A 23,548-nucleotide genomic window follows, 5' to 3' on the forward strand; every position below is an offset into this window, starting at 1 on the left:
GCCATTTATAACTGAAGTTTGCTTTTTGTATTCTTTTTGCAAGGTAAAGATCTACTACTTTTCTTTTTTGAGATACCTGTGGAAAAAATTTTAATCAGTTTGTGTATGTTTTATTTGTACTTAATACACCTTTCCCCTTTGCTCCAGAATGTAGTAACAACTTAGTCTTTTTTATGTAAAGTAAAGAAATATAAAATAGGATACATTTTAAGCTTATTTAAAACTGACAATAGTACTATGTAACAAATATGTCTTTTCATCCAGGAATGTAATATTAACAGTGGATCTCTGAAACTTGGAAGAAACAATACCAGTGAAAAGACAGATGAACTAACCAAAGGTAAACTTTAATTTTGAATATGATCTCATATTTTATTGAGATTTTTAAATTATTATTTTAAAATCTTTATTGTTGAAAGTATTACATACATCCCTCCTTTCCCCCCACTGACCTCTTCTAGCCTGTCCCATCCTCTATCCCAGGCCTTCACCACCCTATTGTGAAATTATTCTAAGTTAGTTATATAATTCTAGCTCTGGGGCTCTGTGCTGTACAAAAACTTCCAATCCCTTTTTCTGAAGGATGATAGGAAAAATTCCATCAATGAGGTGATGTTGGAATTGGGTGGTATGGTAGTACATCAGGCAGAGAAGCTGAGGAAGAGCATTATGCAAGAAACATCCTGTGAAAAGTAGCAAAACAGCAAAATAAAAACAGAGTCATAGAGCATATTTTGTTCTATGAACTCAGAGTAGTTTATGGTATTTATACTGTAACCAGGGCTCCAGTGCACAAATTCTTGCACCTTAAAAATAACTGTGGGCTGTGGGGCTGTGGTGGGCACAGGGGTGGGTCTCAGCTCATACTCCAAGCCCTGACCTGGACCCTCCTGCTGCAGCCCCCAGTCCCATCTGCCCGCAGCCCCACTCCTGCTCCCATGCACTGATGGCACCGGCCCCACTCGTATTCACTGATGGTACAGAGTGATTGAGGTTGGCGCCAGCAGCTGATGCAAGCAGGGCTGGCGACTCTCAATGGGTGTGAGTGGCTGCTGCTGCTCCGATCACCCCTCAGGAGCAGAGGAAGGTGGAGAAGCCCTCAGAAGTTATTGGGTCAGCAGCTGCCACTTGCACCCACTGATGGTGCTGAGCGATTGAGACCGGGGCTGGGTGCCAGCACGGGGGTAAGTGGCAGCTCTGGTATCAGCTGTGGGTGTGAGCTGGATTGGTGCTGGCAGTGAGTGTGAGTGGCATCTCTGGCACTGGCAGCTGGTGCGAGAGGCAGCTGCCTGCCCCGATTGCTCCTCAGGAGCAGGGATAGGTGGAGAAGCCCTGAGAGGTGAAGCCCTGGCAGCTGCTACTCAAACCCACTGATGGCACCAAGTGATCGGGGTGGCACCAGGCACTGGCAGCAGGTACTAGCAGGGCCAGCACCAGCAACTGATGTGAGCCATGGGACCGCCATGTGCAGGACAAAGAATTTTCAGTAACAACCAGAGGCTCACACTGATAATGGCAACCGGTGCCCTGCCTTGGTCTGGCTCTCTTGTTCACCTGCTTCCCCATCACGCCGTGGCCGATGCCCACCATGTTCTGTCATCTGCTGCCTGCTGCAAACACCTGCCATGTTCCATATGCGCCCCCTGGTGATCAGTGCACATTATAGCGACCTTTTGTTTGGTTGTTCTGCAATTCAGTCTATTTGCATATTAGGGTTTTATATATGTAGATATGCATGGACAGCAGCACCCACGGAAAGAGGTTAGAAACAAATTCTGAAGTCAGAAGAAGTAATGAGATCTCTGGACTTAGCAGTTATATGGTTGGATTTAGCATCATATTTTCCGGTGTATAAGACGACTTTTGAAACGAAAAAAAGTCAACCGAAAATCCGGGGCAAAAGACCAAAATTGCACAAAAATTACCTGCAGATCTTGACGGCAAAGTAAGTCTTTTCTTTGAAGTGGGGGGTAGTCTTATACAGCGAATATAAGCATAAACCTGTTTTAATTGTAAAATTAGGGGGTCGTCTTATACGCCAGAAAATACGGTAATCACTTTACAAATTAATTTCTGAAGATTGATTAGAGCAGAACAGGCTGAAAATATTTTAAGAATAGTAGGTGAAGAATTGGAAATACAACTGTGTGCTATTTGCAGTTTGTTATCTTTGAGATAGGAGAGGGAAATAGAAAGATATGCAGAATTGAAGGTGTTTTGTTTTCAAACATTTAAAAAAATATATTTTTACTGATTTCAGGAAGGGAGAGGGAGAGAAAGATAGAAAGGTCAATGATGAAAGAGTCACTAATTGACTGCCTCCTGCATGCCCCTCACCAGGCATGTGCACTTGACCAGAATTGAACTCAGGAACCTTCAGTCCATAGGCCGACACTCTATCCACTGAGCCAGAATGGTTAGGGAGAAGGTGTTTTTTTTTGTTGTTGTTGTCTTATTTTTTAGTTTAAGAAAGAAACCCATAGATAGGAAGATTTTGAATACAAAAGAGAGAATATTTTATAGACCTATGAGAGGAATTGAGATCAAGAGAACAGGTAGATGAGTTAGCATTAGAAAGGAAAGAAATATAGCTCAGGAAAAATACAGATAATTGAGGAAGTAAAAAGGTAGAAAAATTGGCAGTTTAAAGAAGATTAGAGGTCCAGTGCATGAAATTTGTGCACGGTGTGTGTGTGTGTGTGTGTGTGTGTGTGTGTCCCTTAGCCCAGCCTGACCATCTCCAGTCAGGGACACCATGGTGGGGTTGGACCTAAATGGGCAGTCGGCCATCCCTCTCACAATCTAGGACTGCTGGCTCCCAACCGCTTACTTGTCTGCCAGCCTGATCGCCCTCTAACCACTCCCCTGCTATCCTGAATGATGCCTAACTGCTCCCCTACCAGCCCGATTGCCCCTAACTGTCTTCTCTTGCTGGCCTGGTCTCCCCCAACTGCCATCCCCTGTAGGCCTGGTCACCCCAAATTGCCCTCCCCTGCTGGCCTGGGTCACCCCTAAATGCCCTCCCCTGCCAGCCTGGCCACCCTTAACTGCCCTCCCCTACTGGCCTGGTTGCCCCTAACTGCCCTCCCCTGCTGGCCTGGTCACCCCCAACTGCCCTCCCTTGCTGGCCTGGTCACCCCTAACTGCCCTCCCCTGCAGGCCTGGTTCCCCCCAATTTCCCTCCCCTGCAGTCCTGAGCACCCCTAACTGCCCTCTCCTGCTAGTGTGGTTGCCTCCAACTGCCTTCCCTTGCAGGCCTGGTCCCTCCTAAATGCCCACTGCTGCTGGCCATCTTGTGGCGGCCATCTTTGTCCTCGTGGGGTGGCCATCTTGTGTTTTGGGGTGATAGTCAATTTGCATATTACCTCTTTATTATATAGGACTAGAGGCACAATGCACGAAAGTCATTCCAGCGGCTCAGCCGTAGCAGCCCCGGCTGCCTCAGCCAGCCCTTGCAGCCCTGGCTTTGTTTGGAAGGTGATCCAAATGGTCTTCTGGAAGGTTATCCAGATGATTGTTTTGCTGTTAGGTCTAATTAGCACATTAGCTCTTTATTATATAGGAATAGAAGCCTTGTGCACGAAAATTGTGTACTGGCGGGTGTTGGGGCGGTCCCTCAGCCCAATCTGCCCTCTCTCACTGCATGGGAGCCCTCGGGATATTTTACTGACGGCTTAGCCATAGTCTGGCCTCCCTCTGCAAGAGGCGTCCAGCTGATCATGGCAAGGCACTGACCTCATCACCCTCTTGGTGCTGCTGCTTTTGGCCTCTCTCTGTGGGAGGTGACTAGGCCTATCAGGGGAAGGCGACGCCCACATCATGCCGCTTCTGCTGCCACTGCCGGCCACCGCAGCTGCCTGAGCCTCGTCCTGATCTTCGCAGCTACAGCCGCCAAACCCGGCTTGCCTGAGCCTTGGCCCAGCCTTTACAGCAGCAGCAGCCACTGCAGCTTTGTCTGGAAGATGTTTGGTCTAATTTGCATATTACCCTGTTATTAGTATAGATTGCTATCTACTTACTGTTGTTGTTTTTTTTTTAGCAGCTCTCAGCTGCCTTGGTACATCAGGAAATTCAGCTAATCTGGGGATTGGCTGGATGACTACAAGGAAAAGACTGGGTACAAAACAAATTGAAGGTAGTTTTTTATGAGAAAACACTAGAATAGGAAACAAGTAGAGTACCTGGCTGATTAAAAGGGCAGGAATGGAGATATTTTAAGAAGTTGTAATTCAATTAAAATGTCTTTTTAAAAAGCATTATTGAGTTGGAAAACCAGGGTTTTAAGAAGGATTATTGCTAGCCTAAGAATTTACTAATATTTTATACATTTGTCCTTTTCTTTAAAATGGAAGGATCTAGGTGTAGCGGAGAACCCAGTATTTCAGATGTCAAGGGAAAGAGTAAATATCCCAAGTCAGAATTGTCTAGTTCCTGCTCCAAAAGGTAAATTCTTATTAAGATTTGATAATATATAATTTGTTTACTTAAATTTCTTTCTCCATTTTTTTTTTTTTTTTTTTTTTTTTTTTTTTTTTTACATACAGGAGAGAAAGAGGACCATTATATCTGAGTTACATAGTTGTTGTTTTTTTTTAACATTTTTTATTTGAAATTGACAAAAAGCACTGTGATTTAGGCAGGTAGGAAAGTAATAATCTATCAAATAAGTGAATTGATAATTTTTTTAAACTTTTGTGAAGGTGACTGGCAGCAATGACTAAGCTAGTTATTCTGTTAATTTACCGCTTACAGGTTTGTTTAGCATAGGGGTGTCGAACTCAATCAGAGAAGGGGCCAAAATCTAAAATCCAGCCTAAATTGCGGGCCGAATGGTTTACTGAACAGTCATAAACTGACAATGTCATAAACTGACAGCAGAGTGCAGTGATGACAGCGCGGTGCGGGCCACATTGCAAGGCCTGGCGGGCTGGATTTGGCCCACGGGCCTTGTGTTTGACACATGTGGTTAGCATATCAGTGAATTACTAATTTTTAATCCCCTATCTTTCTACTATTTTTTTTCTTATTTCTTTCATATAGAACTAAGATCTAGCTTCTGAATTTTTTGTTTTTGTTGAAACTTTAGAAGAGCTTTATGAATTTGAGGAGATGAAAACTGACATTTTATTAGATAGTTTGACAAAAGCACTTTTTGCTCATCTCAGTTCTTTTTTTACTGTTAGTGGAAATAAGACACAATAAAGTCATTTATGGAGAGTATATTAATGTAGACTAGAAGGGGATATTTGAATAAAACATGCAATCCCCTCTGATCTCAACATGAATCTGTTAATGTTATAAATTTAATTTACCCTCTGAAGTAGATCTAAATATTTGGCTTTTGTTGTATATTCCACCATCAGTATTGGCTGGGTAACCTCAAATCTGAGTTTCTGTTAGCTTTTTCACCAATAAAGACCTCAAACTGGGTATCTGTTAATTGTCTCTGTCATTAAAACCTGTCTGCACTGAGCACAGAACCAGGACTCATCAGTTTCCTCTCAAATATCAAATCTTACAACTCTGAACTGACCAGGAAACTAGTTAACACTCTATTAGGTAGACCAGATTGGGTTAAAAAGGACATAGAAATAATAATAATGAGGACATGATAAAACTAAAAACAACCAACACATATATTAATTACATCAGTACATGCATATTTACCATGTAACCGACCATTTCAGGGGCTTTGTTTGTACTAGCATCCAGTGAAGTGGATTGTATCTTTGTTTTTGTTTTCCAAATGGGGAAACTGAGGCATAGAGGACCATTAAATAGCTTACCTAAAGTCACATAACAAATAAGTGGCAGAATGGGGGTTTGAATCTGTGCAGTCTGACTGTAGAACCCATTGTGCTTAGGCATTTAACCACTATCATATGCTTTTTTACACAAAATTTACAAAATTTTTCATTGTGGAAAATTTATATTATTGCCTCTTAGCTGCTTATTTTATTATATTGGAAGTGTTTTATTTTATAAAATTTATTTCTTTTTTGTAGTTTTATGTGTTTTAATTGAATTGAACTCAGTATTGAAATGATTACTATTTTAAAATGGTTTACTTTTTCAAATTTATTTTAATAATAGTGAAAAATGCATTTTGCATAGTAAATACATCTTGTTTTGAACACAGAATATTTTGACTTTGGATGGTGGGCACACAATGCAACATACAGATCATGTATCATAGAATTGTACACTTTAAATCTATATGACCCTATTAACCAGCTTTACCCCAGTAAATTTAACTTTTTAATAATATTCATTGTTCTGATTATTACATATATTCTTCTTCTCCCCTCACCCCCCAATAGTTCCCCTCCACTAGGTTCCTACCCCACACCAGGCCTTTGTCCCCCACTGTCCTTGTCCATAGATGTAAGCTCTTTGTCCAGTGTCCAGTCTCTTCCCACACCCCCCACAACCCCTTCCCCCCGAAAATTGTCAGTCCACTCCCTTTCCATGTTCCTGATTCTATTACATCCACCAGTTAGTTCTGCTCATCATATTCATTTGATTTTTAGATTTACTTATTGATAGAAAAGTATTTGGTTTCACTTTGTTGTTCATAAATTTTTACCTTTACCTTTTTTTCTTCCTCTTCTTAAAGAATACCCTTCAGCATTTCTTATAATACTGGTTTGGTGGAGAAACTCTTTATTTGATCTTCAATTCTAAATGATAGCTTTGCTGGATAGAGTAATCTTGGTTGTAGGTTCTAGCTTTGCATCACTTTGAATATTTCTTGCCACTTCCTTCTGGCCTGCAGAGTTTCTGTTGAGAAATCAGCTGACAGTTGTATTGGGTACTCCTTTGTAGCTAACTAACTGTTTTTGTCTTGCTGCTTTTAAGATTCTCTCTATGTCTTTTGCCCTTGGCGTTTTATTTTTTAATTTTTTAATTTTTGTGTGAATATTTCATATTTTGCTTATTTTATAAAAGTATTCAGTGTTATGCCCAGATTTCGTGATCCCCAAGGATCACCAGGGAGCTGAGTCCGATGCAATAAACAAAAGAGCCTCTTCCATGCTAGCATGGGCTCTGTCCCACTCACAATGACAGCATGGCGGAAGAGCTGCCCTTGGCGTTTTAATTATGATGTGTCTTGATGTGGTCCTCTGTGGATTCCTCTTGTTTGGGGTTCTCTGTGCTTCCTGGACTTGTAAGTTTCTTTCTTTCACCAGGTAGGGGAAGTTTTCAGTCATTATTTCTTCAAATAGGTTTTCAATATCCTGTTCTCTTTCTTCTAGCACCCCATAATTTGGATGCTGGTACGCTTAAAGTTGTCCCAGAGGCTCATTACACTATCTTCATATTTTTGGATTCTTTTTGCTTTTTGCTTTTCCAGTTGGGTGTTTTTTGCTTCTTTGTATTTCAAATCCTTGACTTAATTCTTGGGATTCTCTAGTCTGCTGTTGAATCTCTGTATTATTCATTTCAGTCAGTGTATGCTTAATTTCTGACTGGTCCTTTTCCATTTTTTTTTGTCATCCTCACTAAGATCCTTAAAGATATCACTAAGTTCCTCTGAGGTTTCTTGAAGACTCTTAAGTAACCTTATAACTGTTGATTTTGAACTCTATATCCAGTATTTTGCTTTCATCCATTTCTTTTATTTGCGACATCTTTCTTTGTCTTTGCATTTTGGCTGCTTTTCTGTGTTTTTTTTTCTCTCTATGTATTGGGTAGCTGATAAGTCTCCTTGAGTTGATAGAGGGGCCTTGTCTGGTAGGTATCCTATAGGGCCCAGTGGCTCAGCCTCCCCATTCGCCTGAGGTAGACACTCTTGGTGCACCCCTTTGTGGGCTGTGTGCACTGTCTTGTTATAATTAAGCCTTGATTGCTGTTGGTATCACTGGGAGGAATTGACCTCCAGGCCAATTGGCTATGAGAACCAGCTGTGTCTATGCTGGAAGATCTGCATATACCGTTTTGGGGCAGGACTTGCTTCAGTGGGGATCTGGTGCTCACTGAGTCTGCCCTTGACTTTATCACTTATGGATGTGTAGAATTGTAATCTGGTATGGTCTCACACTGAATACTGGGTACACTGGCTTCTTGGATCTCCAAGGAAGTACAAAGTCAGCCACTGCCTGGGGCTACCCTGCAAGAGCTATAGAGAGGTCTGCAGAATCCTCTTCTTTGTGTTGGGTTTGGAAGTGCCCAGATGAGGTCCAACTGTGTAGCAAGGCAGGCTGCTGCTGCTACTGCCTGTTTAACAGGTTTTAGGCTGAGAAAGGACAGGCCATTCATGCAAAAGCCATTGTGTACAGCTTGGGTTGGGTTGTAAACTGGGTGGGGTGGGGTCTCCGGGAATCACCGGGGTGGAGCAGACTGCAATGGCTGCCAGTCAGCTCTGCCCCGGAGAGGTCCCCACTTAGGAACAATGATGGCTGTAAGCACCTCTGACAGAAAGCCATCCTGTGTTCTGTCCTGATGCCAGACAGTCCAGTTTCTCCCTTTATGTGTATGGGTTCCCCAAAGTCTCACCTGGAACTGGAGTTCAGAGCAAGCTGGAGCTTATATCTCCTTCCCAATTAAAAAAACAGCACACCTGGGTGTCACCACTTTTCACACCACTGCAACTCCTACCAGTCTCAATGAACTTTCTTCATCTCTACTTTGGACCTGCCACTCAGCCAGCTTTTTTGCAGTTCTGGATGATAGTTGTTCTGCCTTGTAGTTGTAAATTTTTTTTTTAATATATATATTTTATTGATTTTATACAGAGAGGAAGAGAGAGATAGAGAGTTAGAAACATCGATGAAAGAGAGTCATCGATCAGTTGCCTCTTGCACACCCCCTACTGGGGATATACCCGCAACCAAGGTACATGCCCTTGACCAGAATCCAACCCAGGACCTTTCAGTCCCCAAGCCTACGCTCTATCCATTGAGCCAAACCGGTTTCGGCTGTAATTTTGATGTGGTTGTGAGAGGTAGCAAGTATAGGTGTTTCCCTATTCTGCCATCTTGATTCTCCTCAATAAATTTAATTAAAAAAAAGAAAAAAAACACAGTGCTTGTAGAAAGTTTGACTTTCATTTAACAAATAAAGTTTTAATATTTTTCAAAATATAAGTGGGGGAGGACAAAAAGCACTAATATTGCATTTATTAAACATATTTTTATTTATAAGTTTGTTTGGGTTGATAAAAAAATTTGAATATATTTAATTTTAGAAGAAAAACTGCTGTCCAGTATGCTGAGAGCAGCGATTCAGAGGAAGTTGAAACTGGTAAATTGCAACAGAAAATGAAAGGTAATATAAAATGGATTTGATTTGATGGTGTGTCCTGTATTCTATTTTTTTATGTGAGCATTTTTGTATTTGGTTGTTTGTAGGCAAACTGGAAACTACACAATCAGAAAGTAAAAGCAGAATTAAAGGTCTATATGTACATTTCACTACCTGTAATCTACACTTCAAATTATTAAAGAAAAAAACATTGATTTCCTTCTCTCAAACTTAGAATTCTTTCATAATAGGTCTTAAACTTGATTGCAGTCAATATATGAACTATTCATGGAGCTTACCAGGGATATTAATTAAATGAGGCAAATTGAAAGAATAGTTTCAAAATAAAATGTAAGAGGAATTATTTAAATCAACTTTAAATAAGACAAAATGATTTTTTTACAACTTATAAAAAAATTACTTTGATAAAACCTTATTCATATCTGTCTAAATTGTAATTTCAAAAGTATGGTAGGAGTATGTTCTTGGAAATAGTATATTCACATTGTCATACAAATGTATGAATTAGCAATGATTCTTTTTACTTTTTCCTTTATTTTTAAAACATATTCTTTATTTTCTTTTCTGCTAAATAAGATCATATTGTTTCCTAATTACCTGAGAAATTGCATTTGGAAAATAACTCAACATTGATTGATGTGAAAATTGGGCATCCTTATTAAAAATCAAATACCTGTTTTCTTGAAAAAATTCTCCTTCCACCTGGGAGCTGAATCACTTTGCATATGGCTGCTTCTACTTTTATTTCTCTTCCTCAGGAAGATATGCTTAGTGTCAGAAGAGGCAATTTTGGTTATCAGACATTATTTTATTCTTTTTTAATAATATAAGCTCTTAAGGTAATGTGGCATTGGTATTCTATTTTCTATTCTGAGAAAGTACCTGTGCCTAAGCACAGGAGAAAATGTTTTCAAATATCTTAATGATTCTGTGGTTTTTAACTTCAGCAGGATCTTCTAAGGTTAAAGAAGATACAGAGTTTGCGTGTGCACTTACTTCATCTATTTCTGCAACAAAAAAGAAAATGTTGAAAAAGGGTCAGTAAATCTGCAAGGTTTGAGCTTTTGTTTGTTTGCTTTTTTTTTTTTCAGTGAAAAAAAAAATTAAATGACAAAAGTTATAAAACCATATTATAAGAAAGTAGACAAAGGGAAAAAAATACACAATCCCTTTTAAAAAAGATGTTTTGATGTGTTTTCTGTCCAGTACCTTTTGTATTGTATTTATTTTAGTTAGGAGGGAAATTGATGGGAGGAAGTCCCTTAATCATGTGAGTAGCAGGGATATTTCTTCTAGTGAAGGCACAGATCAATTTATGTCTGCTTTAAAAACGTAATTTAATTTAAATTATAATAAAGGTTTACTACTTGGTATAAGTAGAATCTGCTTTTCACTTAAGAATGTCAGTGATATTTATTTATTGTAATTTTGTATTTTTTAATTGATAGGAAATCAACACTGTTTAGAAGTCTCAATGTTGGAGAAAGAAAGAGATTGAACTAGGATTAAGGAGATTTGGGACAATTTATATCTCTGTATCTTAGATTCCTCTATTTTACATGTTGCAGATATAACAGACAAAAGTGTATTTTCATGGAACTTATACCTAATTATGGGGAAAACATAAAATTAATAAACATTATTATAGATAATGAATGCTGTGAAAAAATAAAGGAAGGTGATGAAATAAAGATTAACTGAAAGAGTCTGTGTAAGGTGATATTTGAGCTAACACAGAATGATGAAAAAGAACTAACTTTTTGCCTAAGAATCAAACAATTTGGAATAGAAAATATAGGCATTTCAGATAGATTATTTTTAACCCCAATTTTAGGAATTTTAAGAAATTTTGAATTTAGTTGAGATGTGATTTAGATAGAATTAGAAATGAAATAGAATTAAGTTCACACAAAAAGTTCCTTTCAGTTGCAGACACATAGTGGTAATACAGGAGAGTAACTTAAAAAAAAAAAAAAAAAAATCACAGCTGATCTAAAACCCAAATAAAGATATTTCTGGAATAAATACAGAATAAAAACAAAAACCAGTGCATGGAGCTAGAAACCATGGATTGCAGTAAATAATGATTTTAAAATAATAAGACACACAAGCACATAGAAAAAGATTAAATTCAACATTTAAAATTTCCATGCATCAATAGGTACCATAAATATTGAAAAATGTTAAGGCTGAAGAGGATATTTGTGATTAAATGTAACTTAAGAAGGATTAATATCTAGAATATGTAAAGAACCCTCTGTTGTCATTTCGAAAAAGACAGAACAGTAGGGGAATAGCCTCTAAGAATATAAATGTAAAGTTCTAGGAAAGAAAACCCCAAAAACCAATAAATATAGGAAAATATATGCAGATTCAATCATTCGGGAAATGCAAATTAAGGGAACAGTGAGATATTGTCTCACCCATCATATTCACAAACATTTAAAAATCTTAATGCCAAATAGGCAAGGTTGTGAGCACAGGAAGTCTCATTCACTGTAGATGGGAATATAAATTACTATGGAGAACAGCTAGACCAAACGTAGTGAAGCTAAAAATAGACCACCTAGAACTCTATAGATTTGTACAAGGAGATATGAAAAACCAGTTTTTAGATGCCTTATTTAGTGAAATATTGGAAATAATGTAAATATTGCCCAATAAGGAAATCTATAATAATAAAAGGGTATTATGCTAATTAGACTGGACATCTTCCAGATGTTCATCTGTTCAAGGTCACAGTGGCTGCGAGGGCCAAGGGCCTGTGGCACAGGAGAAGGAGAAAAGCCGCTCACTCCATGGTCCCAGGTGCCAGCACCTGCAGCTGTGGCCCAGGAGAGGGAGAAAAACCACCCACCCCATTGTCCTTGGGGCTGTGGCCAGCCCGGGTAAAGCCAGCCTGGTCCCAGTTGCCTGCAGGTGTGGCCAACCCAGGTCCTGGGTGCCTGTGGCTGGACAGAGGGAGGGAAGCCCAAGTCCTGGATACCTGCGGCTGGCTGGATGAGGGAATCCTGGGCTCTGGGTGTAGGAGTAAGGCAGAGGTGGTTAGGGGTGATCAGGCTGGCAGGGGAGGAGTTAGGGGTGATCAAGCAGGCAGGCAGAAGTGGTTAGGGGCGATCAGGCAGATGAAGGGGTTGGAGTGATCAGGCAGGCAGGTGAGTGGTTAGGAGCCTGTGGTCCCAGATTGCGAGAGGCATATCCAACGGGTCCCAGATTGGAGAGGGTGCAGGCCAGGCTGAGGGACAACTTCCCCCCTCTTCCCCCCCGTGCATGAATTTTGTGCACCAGGTCTCTAGTCTATAATAATAAAAGCTTAATATACTAATTTGACTGGACGTCCTTCTGGACGACCTTCCGGATGAAGGCGTGGCTGCGAGGGAAGCCCAGTTCCCAAGTGCCTGCCAGTAGCTGGAGGGAAGCCTGGATCCCAGGTGCCAGAGGGAAGGCGGTGCCTGCAGCCAGGGGAAGGAAGTCCTACTCTTCCATGCATTTTGTGCATCGGGCCTCTAGTGGAAAATAAAATTGGAGGGTGTTTTTTCATAGGCTACCTGAGTATCCTCATAACATGGCAGATGGCTTCCCCCAGAGAAAGTGATCAGGGTAAGAGAGAGCATCTAAGGGAGAGAAGCTGCATTTTTTATAAATTAGTCTCAAAAGTGATATGTCACTTCTGACATATCCTTTTGGTCTACTGACCAACGTCAGTGGAGTGTGGGGTGGGACTACACAAGGTTGTGACTATCAGGAAGTGGATTATCATTGGGGGCCATCTTGGTGTCTGGCTACCACATTAACTATAGTCCAAATTCAGAGAATTGCATAAAACAAATGTTCATCCTAATGAATAATTTAATGAATATCAGTGGGTATTTGAAACTTCCTCCTTGTGTCCCCTTCTAGTCATAATTCTTTACCTCCCCCATGAATAGTCACTATCTCACATGTGTCAAACACAAGGCCCGCGGGCCAAATCCAGCCCGCCAGGCCTTGCAATGTGGCCCGCACCGCGCTGTCATCACTGCACTCCGCTGTCAGTTTATGACATTGTCAGTTTATGACTGTTCAGTAAACCATTCGGCCCGCGATTTAGGCTGGATTTTAGATTTTGGCCCCTTCTCTGATTGAGTTCGACACCCCTAATCTAGATATTTAGCTGTTTAAAGTGGCAAAGTAAAAATCCAGTTACTGTTACTTCTTTAAAGCTGAAAACAAGTCCATCTGCTTCATTTTAGTTCTTCCTAATTTCTTTTTTCATAGAGGCACATTATTGTCATTTCTTTATTGACTGTTTATTTGTGGGGTGGGGGAAACATTTAATATTAGTGCCGCTGATTTATTCTTTCAGGAGCATCTGTAGTGGAGGGCTCAAAGAAAACTGATGTAGAGAGACCAAGAACAACACTGATCATCTGCCCACTTTCTGTGTTAAGCAACTGGATTGTAAGTTTTCACAGCCTTTTAAAAATGTGAAATAATTTATATTTCTTATAAGATAAAAAAAGCAAATAGCCTATTAGCGTGTCATATGTTGGGAGACATATGCGTGGTCAGCATTTTATATCTAAGGTCAAATAGGCGAATTGGAGATGTTGCTGAATTGAAGGAATTTTTCTCTGAAAATTTAGAATTGGAAAGAGACATCATCAGTTCCTATAATAAGATTTGCACGTCTGCCTCTCACATTTCTGTCCCCCAAAGTAGGAAATGTGTATAATTTAACACCATCATATTTATGAACTATTGGAACATTTTTTAAGAATTCCACTAATAGCTTTTAACATTTAGTGAGCTTCTGTGTGCTCCGTTTTTCCCTAAGTTCTTTTTACAGATTTTCTCATTTAATCTCACAACTATTCTTATTTTCCAGGTGACCAAGTGGAATCATAGAGAAATTAAGTAACTTGCCTAAAGTCATACAGCTAATAAATGATGGAGCTAAGATATGGTCACCAACATTCCGACTCTTAGAGCCTTTATTTTAAGGCTACCTGCCAGAAAATATGCTTGTTTGTGTTTTCTGCCAGATTGCTTTGCTGTTCTAAAACATTGTATTGGAATGAAACATATTTATGTATTATGTGTAAGGAGTAGCTTGGTTATGTTTTCAGTTTGAGCTTCATTCTGCATGTTATAGTGAAACTAGAGGCCCGGTGCACGAAATTTCATGCAGGGCAGGAGGGTCCTTCAGCCCGCCCGATCTGCACCCTCTCACAGTCGAGGAGCCCTTGGGGGATGTCAAATGCGGGCCTAAGCCAGCAGTCAGACATCCCCTTGCACTCTGGGCCCCCTTGCTTCTTAACATCCATCTGCAGTGGAGGTGGGAGTGGCCCTCGCCACCACTACTGCACTCGCCAGCCATGAGCCTGGCTTCTTGATGAGTGGCATTCCCCCTGTGGGAACGCACTGACCACCAGGAGGCAGGTCCTGCATTGAGCTTCTGCCCCCTCATGGTCAGTTCATGTCATAGTGGCCAGTTGTTCTACCATTCAGTCAATTTGCATATTAGTGTTTTATTATATAGGATAATGAGTCTATTGGAAGCACTGTAAACATAAAGACTACTAGAAGTGAATTTCCATTCTTGTCACTTCTAAAATTATCTGCCTTTCTCTTAATCTTTCTAATCTGAGAGTGGAAGAGGTCCTACTCTTTGTACCTTAGACTACTCATTGGATTCTGTCTCTTCCAGCCTTTGCTTTTCATTTGTTATTTTCTCCCTTGCTGGTTATTCAGCCTATCCTCACTGGCTCTTTCATGAAGCATAGATATTTTTCATTTTTAAATACTGTCTCTGGATTGTCTCACACTTAAATTGCTACTGTGCTATATACTTTCTTACACTGTCATACCTCATGGGATTTTCACTTTGTACTTTCCTTACTAACAACTCATTGTAATCTGGTTTCTGTCACTAATTTTCTAAATTGCATTGGAAAATATTAATAGTTATTATCTAATTATAAAATTCTATGGCTTTTTAAATTTCTTTTTGACTTTATGTTGCCTTGCTTTCTTTGACTTATCTTTCTTTAAAAAATATATTCTTACTGATTTTAGAAAGGAAGAGAGAGAAACATTGATCAGTTGCCTCCCACACACATCCTAACCGAGGATCCACAAACCCTGACTGAGATCGAATCTTCAACTTGGGCATGTACCCTGACTGGAATTGAACCAGCAACCTTTTGGTGCATGGGTCAACACTCAACCAACTGATCCACAGCAGCTAAGATAGCTTACATTTTTGTTACAAGTTTGTTTTGTTTTTTAAATTAGACCTTCTCCTGTTTAGTGTGCCATTTCTCCACAATGAATTTTGCTTCTCTGTTGCTCTTTTTTAATTCCAACAAAATTATGCTTTTTCTTTTTCTTTTTTTAAATATATTTTATTTTTTACAGAGAGGAAGGGAGAAGGATAGACAGTTAGAAACATTGAGGAGCGAGAAACATCAGCCAGCTGCCTCCTACACACATCCTACTGGGGATGTGTCCGCAATCAAGGTACATGCCCTTAACCGGAATTGAACCTGGAATCTTTCAGTCCACAGGCCGACACTCTATCTACTGAGCCAAACCGGTTAGGGCATGCTTTTTCTTTTGATGTGTTTTCCATCATGGGAAGAACAGTACATGAGTATTTGAATGCCATTTTTAGGGGGAGATTTCCAAATATTAATGGAGATATAGACAACTGAACTGATTTTTTTTTTTCTTTATATATTTTTATTGATTTCAGAGAGGAAGGGAGAAGGAGAAAGAAATAAAGACATCAATGGTAAGAGAGAATCATTGATCAGCTGCTTCCTGCACATCCCTGGGGATCGAGCCTGCAACTTGGGCCTGTGCCCAGATCGGGAATCGAACTGTGACCATCTGTCTAGTTCAGGGGTCTGCAACCTTTAAGACATAAAGAGCCACTTTGACCCGTTTCCGAAGGAAAAAAAAAACCTGGGAGCCGCAAAACCATTGCGACATTTAAAACAAATATAACGCTGCATATATTGTTTCTTACCTTAATGCTATATACCGGATCGTGCAGTTAGCTGTCAATCTGAAGAAAAAAAGGACTTTTTCACTTAACAATGTAAAATATATTTTTGCAAATTAATAGCTAATTAAAATATTTAATTTACCTGGTTAATGGGATTTTTGCTCCTGAACCTCAGTGCACAGTGTCAGCACATCAGGGCTGTAAAACGTTACCTTCATTTTCACACAGGCTTGCAAGTTGTCGGAGCCGCAGTAAAGCTTCAAAAGAGCCGCATGCAGCTCTGGAGCCCTAGGTTGCCGACACCTGGTCTAGTTAATAGTTTGACATTCAACCACTGAGTCATACCGGCTAGGCCAGAACTGATTTCTTAAGAGCTTGGAGTATGGATATATATTTTTAAAATGAATACTCAAGGTGCTGAACCACAACACAATGTATACAGATGATGTGTTATAGAATTGTGTACCTGAAACCTGTATAATTTTGTTAATCAGTGTAACCCCAGCATATTCAATAAAAGTTGGAAAAAGGAGGAGAAGGCTGAATTCACCTCCCCACCCCCCCCCAAAAAAAAAAAAATAAATAAAATTGGTACTCAGTGTTTTGTTATAATTTTATGTTTGGAAAACAAAAGTTTTGGTAATAAAAACTTCAGAAAGAAAAACTTGGCAAAATCTTGCCTTGGCAAAATGTGTAAAAACTGATATTTCTAAAAATGTTAAGGAATGGTTTGGCATATAGGGATTCCTGGCCAAGAATTAGAATTTTATAATCTTTCAACAAACTATTCTCTTTCTGGCTCCCAAATAAATGACCTGGCACCCTAATGAGCAGGCTAGAACTACCTTATTTCCATTTCTTTGTCTTCAAAGATGGACAAGACTCTAGTTAAAGGGTTAAGATACCAATATCACTTCTACACTTTTTCTAGATATTGAGATCAGTAATTCATCCTCCCACTGTAAAATGAAATAACATCTATTTCATTCACACATACATACACATAGTCATATAATATAGCACAGTGGCAAGAAATTCAATATTAGCATTCTCTTCTCCATAAAGTTAGTTTTTTTTCTATTTTAAGTTTAAACCTTCCACAAATATGCTGTGTTCAATTTCAAGGCAATTCCACTTATTCATTTTTCTCACACTGGACTCATTTTCCACCAGATTTTTTTATAACAATTTTCTGTGTTTTCACCTTTACTCTTTCATGTTTTATCTTCTCTTCTCTTTTTCCCGACACTGTTTCAGGTTTCATTCTCTTTTCAAGCCCACAGTAGTTTGGTAATTGCTCCCACGCTCTCTAGAAACTCTTTGTGAAGGCCTTCAGTGACCTCAATGTTGCCCTGATTAGCCAGTTCTCTTTTTCCCCCCACTTTGCTAATAGTGTTTATCTTAAATGGGTGCTGGATTTTATCAAATGCTTCTTTTGCAACTAATGATATGATTATGTGATTTTTATCCTTCATTTTCTTTATGTGGTGTATCACACTCACTTTGCTTTGTATATTGTAACAGCCTCGTATCCCCAGAATAAATCCCACTTGATCATGGTGTATAATCTTCTTAATGTATTGCTGGATTGTGTTTCCAAAGTTTTGTTGAGGATTTTAGCATCTATGTTCACCGGAGATTTTGGCCTATAATTTTTATTCTTTGCTGTGTATTAGAATTAGGATAATGCCTGCCTCGTGAAATGAACTTGGGAGTCTTCTCTCTTCTTGAGTCTTTTTTTTGAATAGTTTGGGAAGGATACATGTTTATGTTCTTTGAATGTTTGGTAAAAGTCACCTGTAAAGCCATTCAGTTCAGTACTTCTGTTTTGGGGGAGGGAGGTTTTTTAAATTAATATTACTGTTTCAGTTTCACTAGTTGTAATCTGTCCAGTTTCTCTGATTATTCCTGACTAAGCTATGAAAGATTGTATGTTTCTAGGAATTTATCTATTTCATCTAGATTATTCAATTTGTTGGCACACAGTTATTCAAAATATTTTCTTACAATCTTTTCTGTTTCTTTAGTGTTAGTTATTACTCTCTTTCATTTCTGATTTTATTTATTTTGGGTCCTCTCTCTTTTTTTTTCATTTTCCTTATTTGAAAAATGTATCTTTATTCTTGAAAGTGTTACAGATGTCCACTTTTCCCTTTGCCCAAATTACCCCCCTCCCGCCAGACTTCACCACCCTACTGTCTGTGTCCATGGGTTATTCATATATGCATATAAGTTCTTTGGTTAATTTCTTTCCTACCCACCATTCCTGCCTTCCCTCTGAGTTTCGTCAGATACTTCTATGTCTCTGGGTCTATTTTGCTCATCAGTTTATTTTGTTCATTAAATTACACATATGAATGAGATCATCTGTGTTATCTTTCCTGGCTTATTTCGCTTAGTGTAATACTCTCCATGCTGCCTCAAAAGGTAAGAGATCCTGCTTTTAACAACTGCATAGTGGTATAAATATACCACAGCTTTTTTATCCACTCATCTACTAAAGGGCACTTGTACTGTTTTCAGATCTTAGTTGTAAATTTCAATGCTATGAACATAGGGGTGGATACATCCTTTTTGATTGGTGTTTGAGATTTCTTAGGATATATTCCTAGAAGTGGGATCTTTGGGTCAAATGGCAGTTTCATATTTAATTTTTTGAGGAAACTCCATACTGTTTTCCATAGTGGCTATACCAATTAACATTCCCACTAGCAGTGTACTAGGGTTACCTTTTCTTCACATCCACACCAGCACTTGTCATTTGTTTATTTGTTAATGGTAGCCCTTCTGACAGGTATGAGGTGATATCTCATTGTCATTTTAATTTGCATGTCTCTGATCAATGACTGAGCATTTTCTCATATGTTTCTTGGTAAACTTTATATCCACTTTGGAGAAGTGTCTATTTAGGTCCTTTGCCCATCTTTAAAATTGGATTTTTGTCTTCCTTTTGTTAAACTGTATGAATCCCTTATATATTTTGGACATTAACTCCTTATCAGATACATCATTGGCAAATATGTTCTCCCATACAATGGGCTTCTTTTTCATTTCGTTGGTTTCTTTTGCTGTATAGAAGTTTTTTATTATTACGTAGTTCTATTTGTTTATTTTCTCCTTAGTTTCCCTTAACTTAGTAGATGTATCTGCAAACATTGCTTCCAGAGATGGCTGAGATTTTCCTGCCTAAGTTTTCTTCTGAGATTTTTATGGTCTCATGACTTACATTTAAGACTTTCATCCATTTTAAATTTATTCTTGTGTATGGTGTAGGTGGGTGATCTAGTTTCATTTTTTTGTATGTATCTGTCCAATTATCCCAATACCATTTACTTTAACTTTTTTAAAAATATATTTTTACTGATTTCAGAGAAGAAGGGGGAGAGAGAGCGATAGTAACATCAATAATGAAATGGAATCATTGGTCAGCTGTCTCTTGCATGCCCTCCCACTAGGGATTGAGTCCATAAGCCAGACATGTGCCGTGATTAGGAATTGGAATTGAACTCTAACTTCCTGGTTTATAGGTTAACTCTCAATCACTGGACCACACTAGCCAGGACTAACACCATTTATTGAAGAGACTGTCTTTATTCCATTGTATGTTCTTACCTCCTTTGTCAAATATTTATCGAGTGTTATGCCTTGGGTTGATATCTGGGTTCTCTGTTCTGTTCCAATGATCGATATGTCTATTCTTATGTCAGCACCAGGCTGTTTTGATAACAATGGCTTTGTAGTATAACTTGATATCCATTATGATTTTTCCAACTTTGTTCTTCATTTTGAAGATTGCTGTAGCTATTCAGGGTCTTTTTTGGTTCATATAAAATTTTGGAGTTGTTTTTCCCCCCAGGCTATAAGTGTTATTTTTTTAAGGGGTGAAATGCTCTATTTTTTATTGTTTAAAATTTTGCGTATGTCTCCTTTTTCCCTGATTGACCCCCCAGCCACTCCCACCTGGAGGGCAATACCCCACCGCCCCAGTGTCTGTATCCAGTGGCTATACTAATATGCATGCATACAAGTTCTTTGGTTGATCTCTAAACCTCTGGATCTATTTTTGTTCATCAGGGAGTATTTATTTTATTTATTATTATTTTTTAATAAACCTTTATTGTTCATATTATTACAAAAGTTCCTCATTTTTTGCCCCCTCCACCAGGTTCCTACCCCACCCTCTGCTCTTTTCCCACCCCCCATTGTCCTCATCCATAGGTGCACAGTTTATGTTCAGTCTCTTCCCACACCCCCCACTCCTCTTTTCCCTGAGAATCATCAGTCCATTCCCCTTCCATACCTCTGATTCTATTATATTCAACAGTTAATATTGTTCAGGTTTTTTATTTCCTTGGTTTTTAGATTCACTTGTTGATAGTTATGTATTTGTTGTTCATAATTTTTATCTTTATTTTCTTTCTCTTCCGAAAGAACCCCCTTCAGCAATTCATATAATTCTGGTTTGGCGATGATGAACTCCTTTAGCTTTTTTTTATTAGTGAAGCTCTTTATCTGGTCTTCGATTCTGAGTGATAGCTTTGCTGGGTCGAGTATTTTTGGCTATAGGTTCTTGCTATTCATCACCTTGAATATTTCTTTTTTTTTTTTTAATTTTTATTTTATTGATTTTTTACAGAGAGGAAGAGAGAGGGATAGAGAGCTAGAAACATAGATGAGAGAGAATCATCGATCAACTGCCTCTTGCACATCCCCTACTGGGGATGTGCCCTCAACCAAGATACATGCCCTTGACCGGAATCGAACCCGGGATCTTTCAGTCCGCAAACTGACGCTCTATCCACTGAGCCAAGCCGGTTTTGGTACCTTGTATATTTCTTGCCATTCCCGTCTGGCCTGCATGGTTTCTGTTGAGAAATCAGCTGACAATCGTATGGGTGCTTCTGTATAGGTAACTACCTTTTTCTCTCTTGCTGCTTTTAATATTCTCTCTTTGTCTTTTGCTCTTGGCATTTTAATTATGATGTGTCTTGGTGTGGTCCTCTTTAGATTCCTTTTGTTTGGGGTTCTGTGTGTTTCCTGGACTTGTAAGTCTAATTCTTTCACTAGGTGGGAGAAGTTTTCTGTCACTATTTCTTCCAATATTCTTTCGGTATCTTGTTCTCTCTCTTCCTCTGGGGACCCCCATAATTCTGATGTTGGTTCACTTGAAATTGTTCCAGAGGTTTCTTACATTATCTTCAACTTTCTGGATTCTCTTGTCTTCTTGCTTCTGCGGAGGAGTATCTTCTGGCTCTTTATGTAGAATGCCCTAGTGGGAAGGAGACAAAAGCTCTGGACTGTGCTGAGCCCCAGTTCTGACTGCACTGAACCCCAGTTCTAGGCCAGACCCTGGGGACCCAGGCTCATACAGAGGGAGCCTGAGGTGTAAGGCGGAAACCCAAGTGAGTGGCGAAAGGAAGTCTCGGAGGCGCGCACATTGTGCGCAGAGAACGGGTGGTTGACTGTGCCACTGGATTGCCCTAGCGGGAAGGAGACAAAAGCTCCAGACTACTCTGAACCCCACTTCCAACTGCAGTGAACCCCAGTTCCGGGCTCATTGGGGGAGAGCCTAGACTGTTTGGTAGCAGGCGAAACTCGAGGGCACCTTTCTCTCCAGAGGAGCTTGCAACGAGTACTGAAGAACCCTGAGGAATACTGAGACTCAGGAACCTCATAGGGCGTGGCCAACAGAAGCCAAGGCTGTAGGCTCCACCTTGAAACTCCACCCCATCCAAGCTGAATACAGAGACTTTTAAGGCTACCAACTCAGGGACGCTGCAAAAATGCCGAGACAAGGAAACAGATCACAAACGAAAGAAATGGAGGACAAAAAGCGAGTGGATATAGAGTTCAAAACCATGCTTATAAGGTTTTTCAAGAATTTCCTAGAAAAGGTCGATAAGACCTATAAGGATATGAAAAGGGATCAACAAGAAATCATAAGGGATCAACAAGAAATAATAAGGGACCAACAAGAAATAAAGAATACATTGTCTGAAATAAAAAATATTATACAGAGTCCTAAAAACAGAATGGAAGATTGCAAGAATCAAGTCAAAGAATTGGAACATAAAGAGGGAGTATTTATTTTAGATCTGTGATCTTTTTTTTTCTTGATGAGTCTCATTAAATGTTTGTCAATCTTGTTTATCTTTTCTAAAAATCAACTCTTATTTTCATTGATCTTTTGTATTGCTTTTTAAAACTATTTCATTTATTTCTGCTCTGATCTTTATTATTTCCTTCCTTCTACTCACTCTGGACTTTGTCTGTTGTTTGTTTTCAAGTTCCTTTAAGTGTGAAATTAGATTGTTCCTTTTGAGCTTTTTCTTATTTCCTGAAATAATCCTGTAATGCTATGAATTTCCTTCTCAGAACTACTTTCCCTTGGTTCCACAGATTTTGGGTTGTTGTGTCCTCGTTTTCATTTGTTTTAAGGTATCCTTTTATTTATTTCTAGATCTCATTGTTAACCCATTCATTGTATAATACCATGTTATTTAGCCTCCATGTCTTTGTGTAAGTTTTCCAGTTTTCTTCTTGTGATTGATTTCAAGTTTCATAGCATTATGGTCAGAGAAGATGGTTGATATCATTTCAATCTTCTTAAATTTATTGAGATTGTGTCCATCAAGATTTGCTTTAGTATTAGATGCTCCTATGTTGGGTCCATAAATGTTTATAAATCTCGTTGGATTGCTTTCTTTATCCTTATATATAATGTCCTTCTTTGTATCTTGTATGGCCTTTGTTTTAGTCTGTTTTGTCAGATGTAAGGATTTCTATCCCAGCTTTTTTCCCTTTCCTTTTGCATGAAATACCTCTTTCCATCCCTTTGCTTTTACTCTGTGTGCATATTTTGTTCTGACGTGTGTTTTATCCATTTACCTACCTTATGTCTTTTGATTAGAACATTTAATCCATTTACATTTAAAGTGATTATTGATACTTACATATTTATTGCCATTTTATTTTTTAACTATGTTCTTCTGTTATTGTTGTTCTTCTTCCTTCTTTCATGAAGTCCTTAACATTTCTTGAATTTTAGTTTGTTAGTAATAAACTCCTTTAGCTTTTTCTTGTATTTGAAGCTCTTTACTTCTCTGAAATTGAATGATAGCCTTGTTGGGTAAAGTAGCCTTGGTTATAGGTACTTGGAGGTACTTGGTTTTCATCTTTTTTTTTTTTTTTTTAATGATAGGAGAATTTTATTTTTGTAACACTGAGAGCTATCAATGAATAAAGGATCTCTGCCCCCCCCCATTGCTGGATCCTTAAGTAGGCCAAAGTAGA

At 39.0% G+C, this 23,548-nt stretch overlaps 1 protein-coding gene across 3 annotated transcripts in view; it reads left to right on the forward strand.

The window, feature by feature from the left end:
• Window positions 1-23,548, forward strand: part of HLTF (helicase like transcription factor) — a 116,322-nt gene that overhangs the window by 38,462 nt on the left and 54,312 nt on the right. Inside the window, exons 9-14 of one of the 3 annotated variants that reach the window (XM_084875932.1) lie at window positions 265-340; window positions 4,353-4,443; window positions 9,188-9,267; window positions 9,351-9,395; window positions 10,215-10,301; window positions 13,610-13,704. In XM_084875932.1, the coding sequence (XP_084732058.1) occupies window positions 265-340; window positions 4,353-4,443; window positions 9,188-9,267; window positions 9,351-9,395; window positions 10,215-10,301; window positions 13,610-13,704 (474 nt within the window). Of the gene's footprint in view, window positions 1-264; window positions 341-4,352; window positions 4,444-9,187; window positions 9,268-9,350; window positions 9,396-10,211; window positions 10,302-13,609; window positions 13,705-23,548 lie in introns of all 3 variants that reach the window. The other 2 variants (XM_084875933.1, XM_084875934.1) reach the window with 2 other exon arrangements.

The sequence above is a fragment of the Pipistrellus hanaki genome (assembly GCF_964339955.1).
Source record: "Pipistrellus hanaki genome assembly, chromosome: 2".
Taxonomy (NCBI): domain Eukaryota; kingdom Metazoa; phylum Chordata; class Mammalia; order Chiroptera; family Vespertilionidae; genus Pipistrellus; species Pipistrellus hanaki.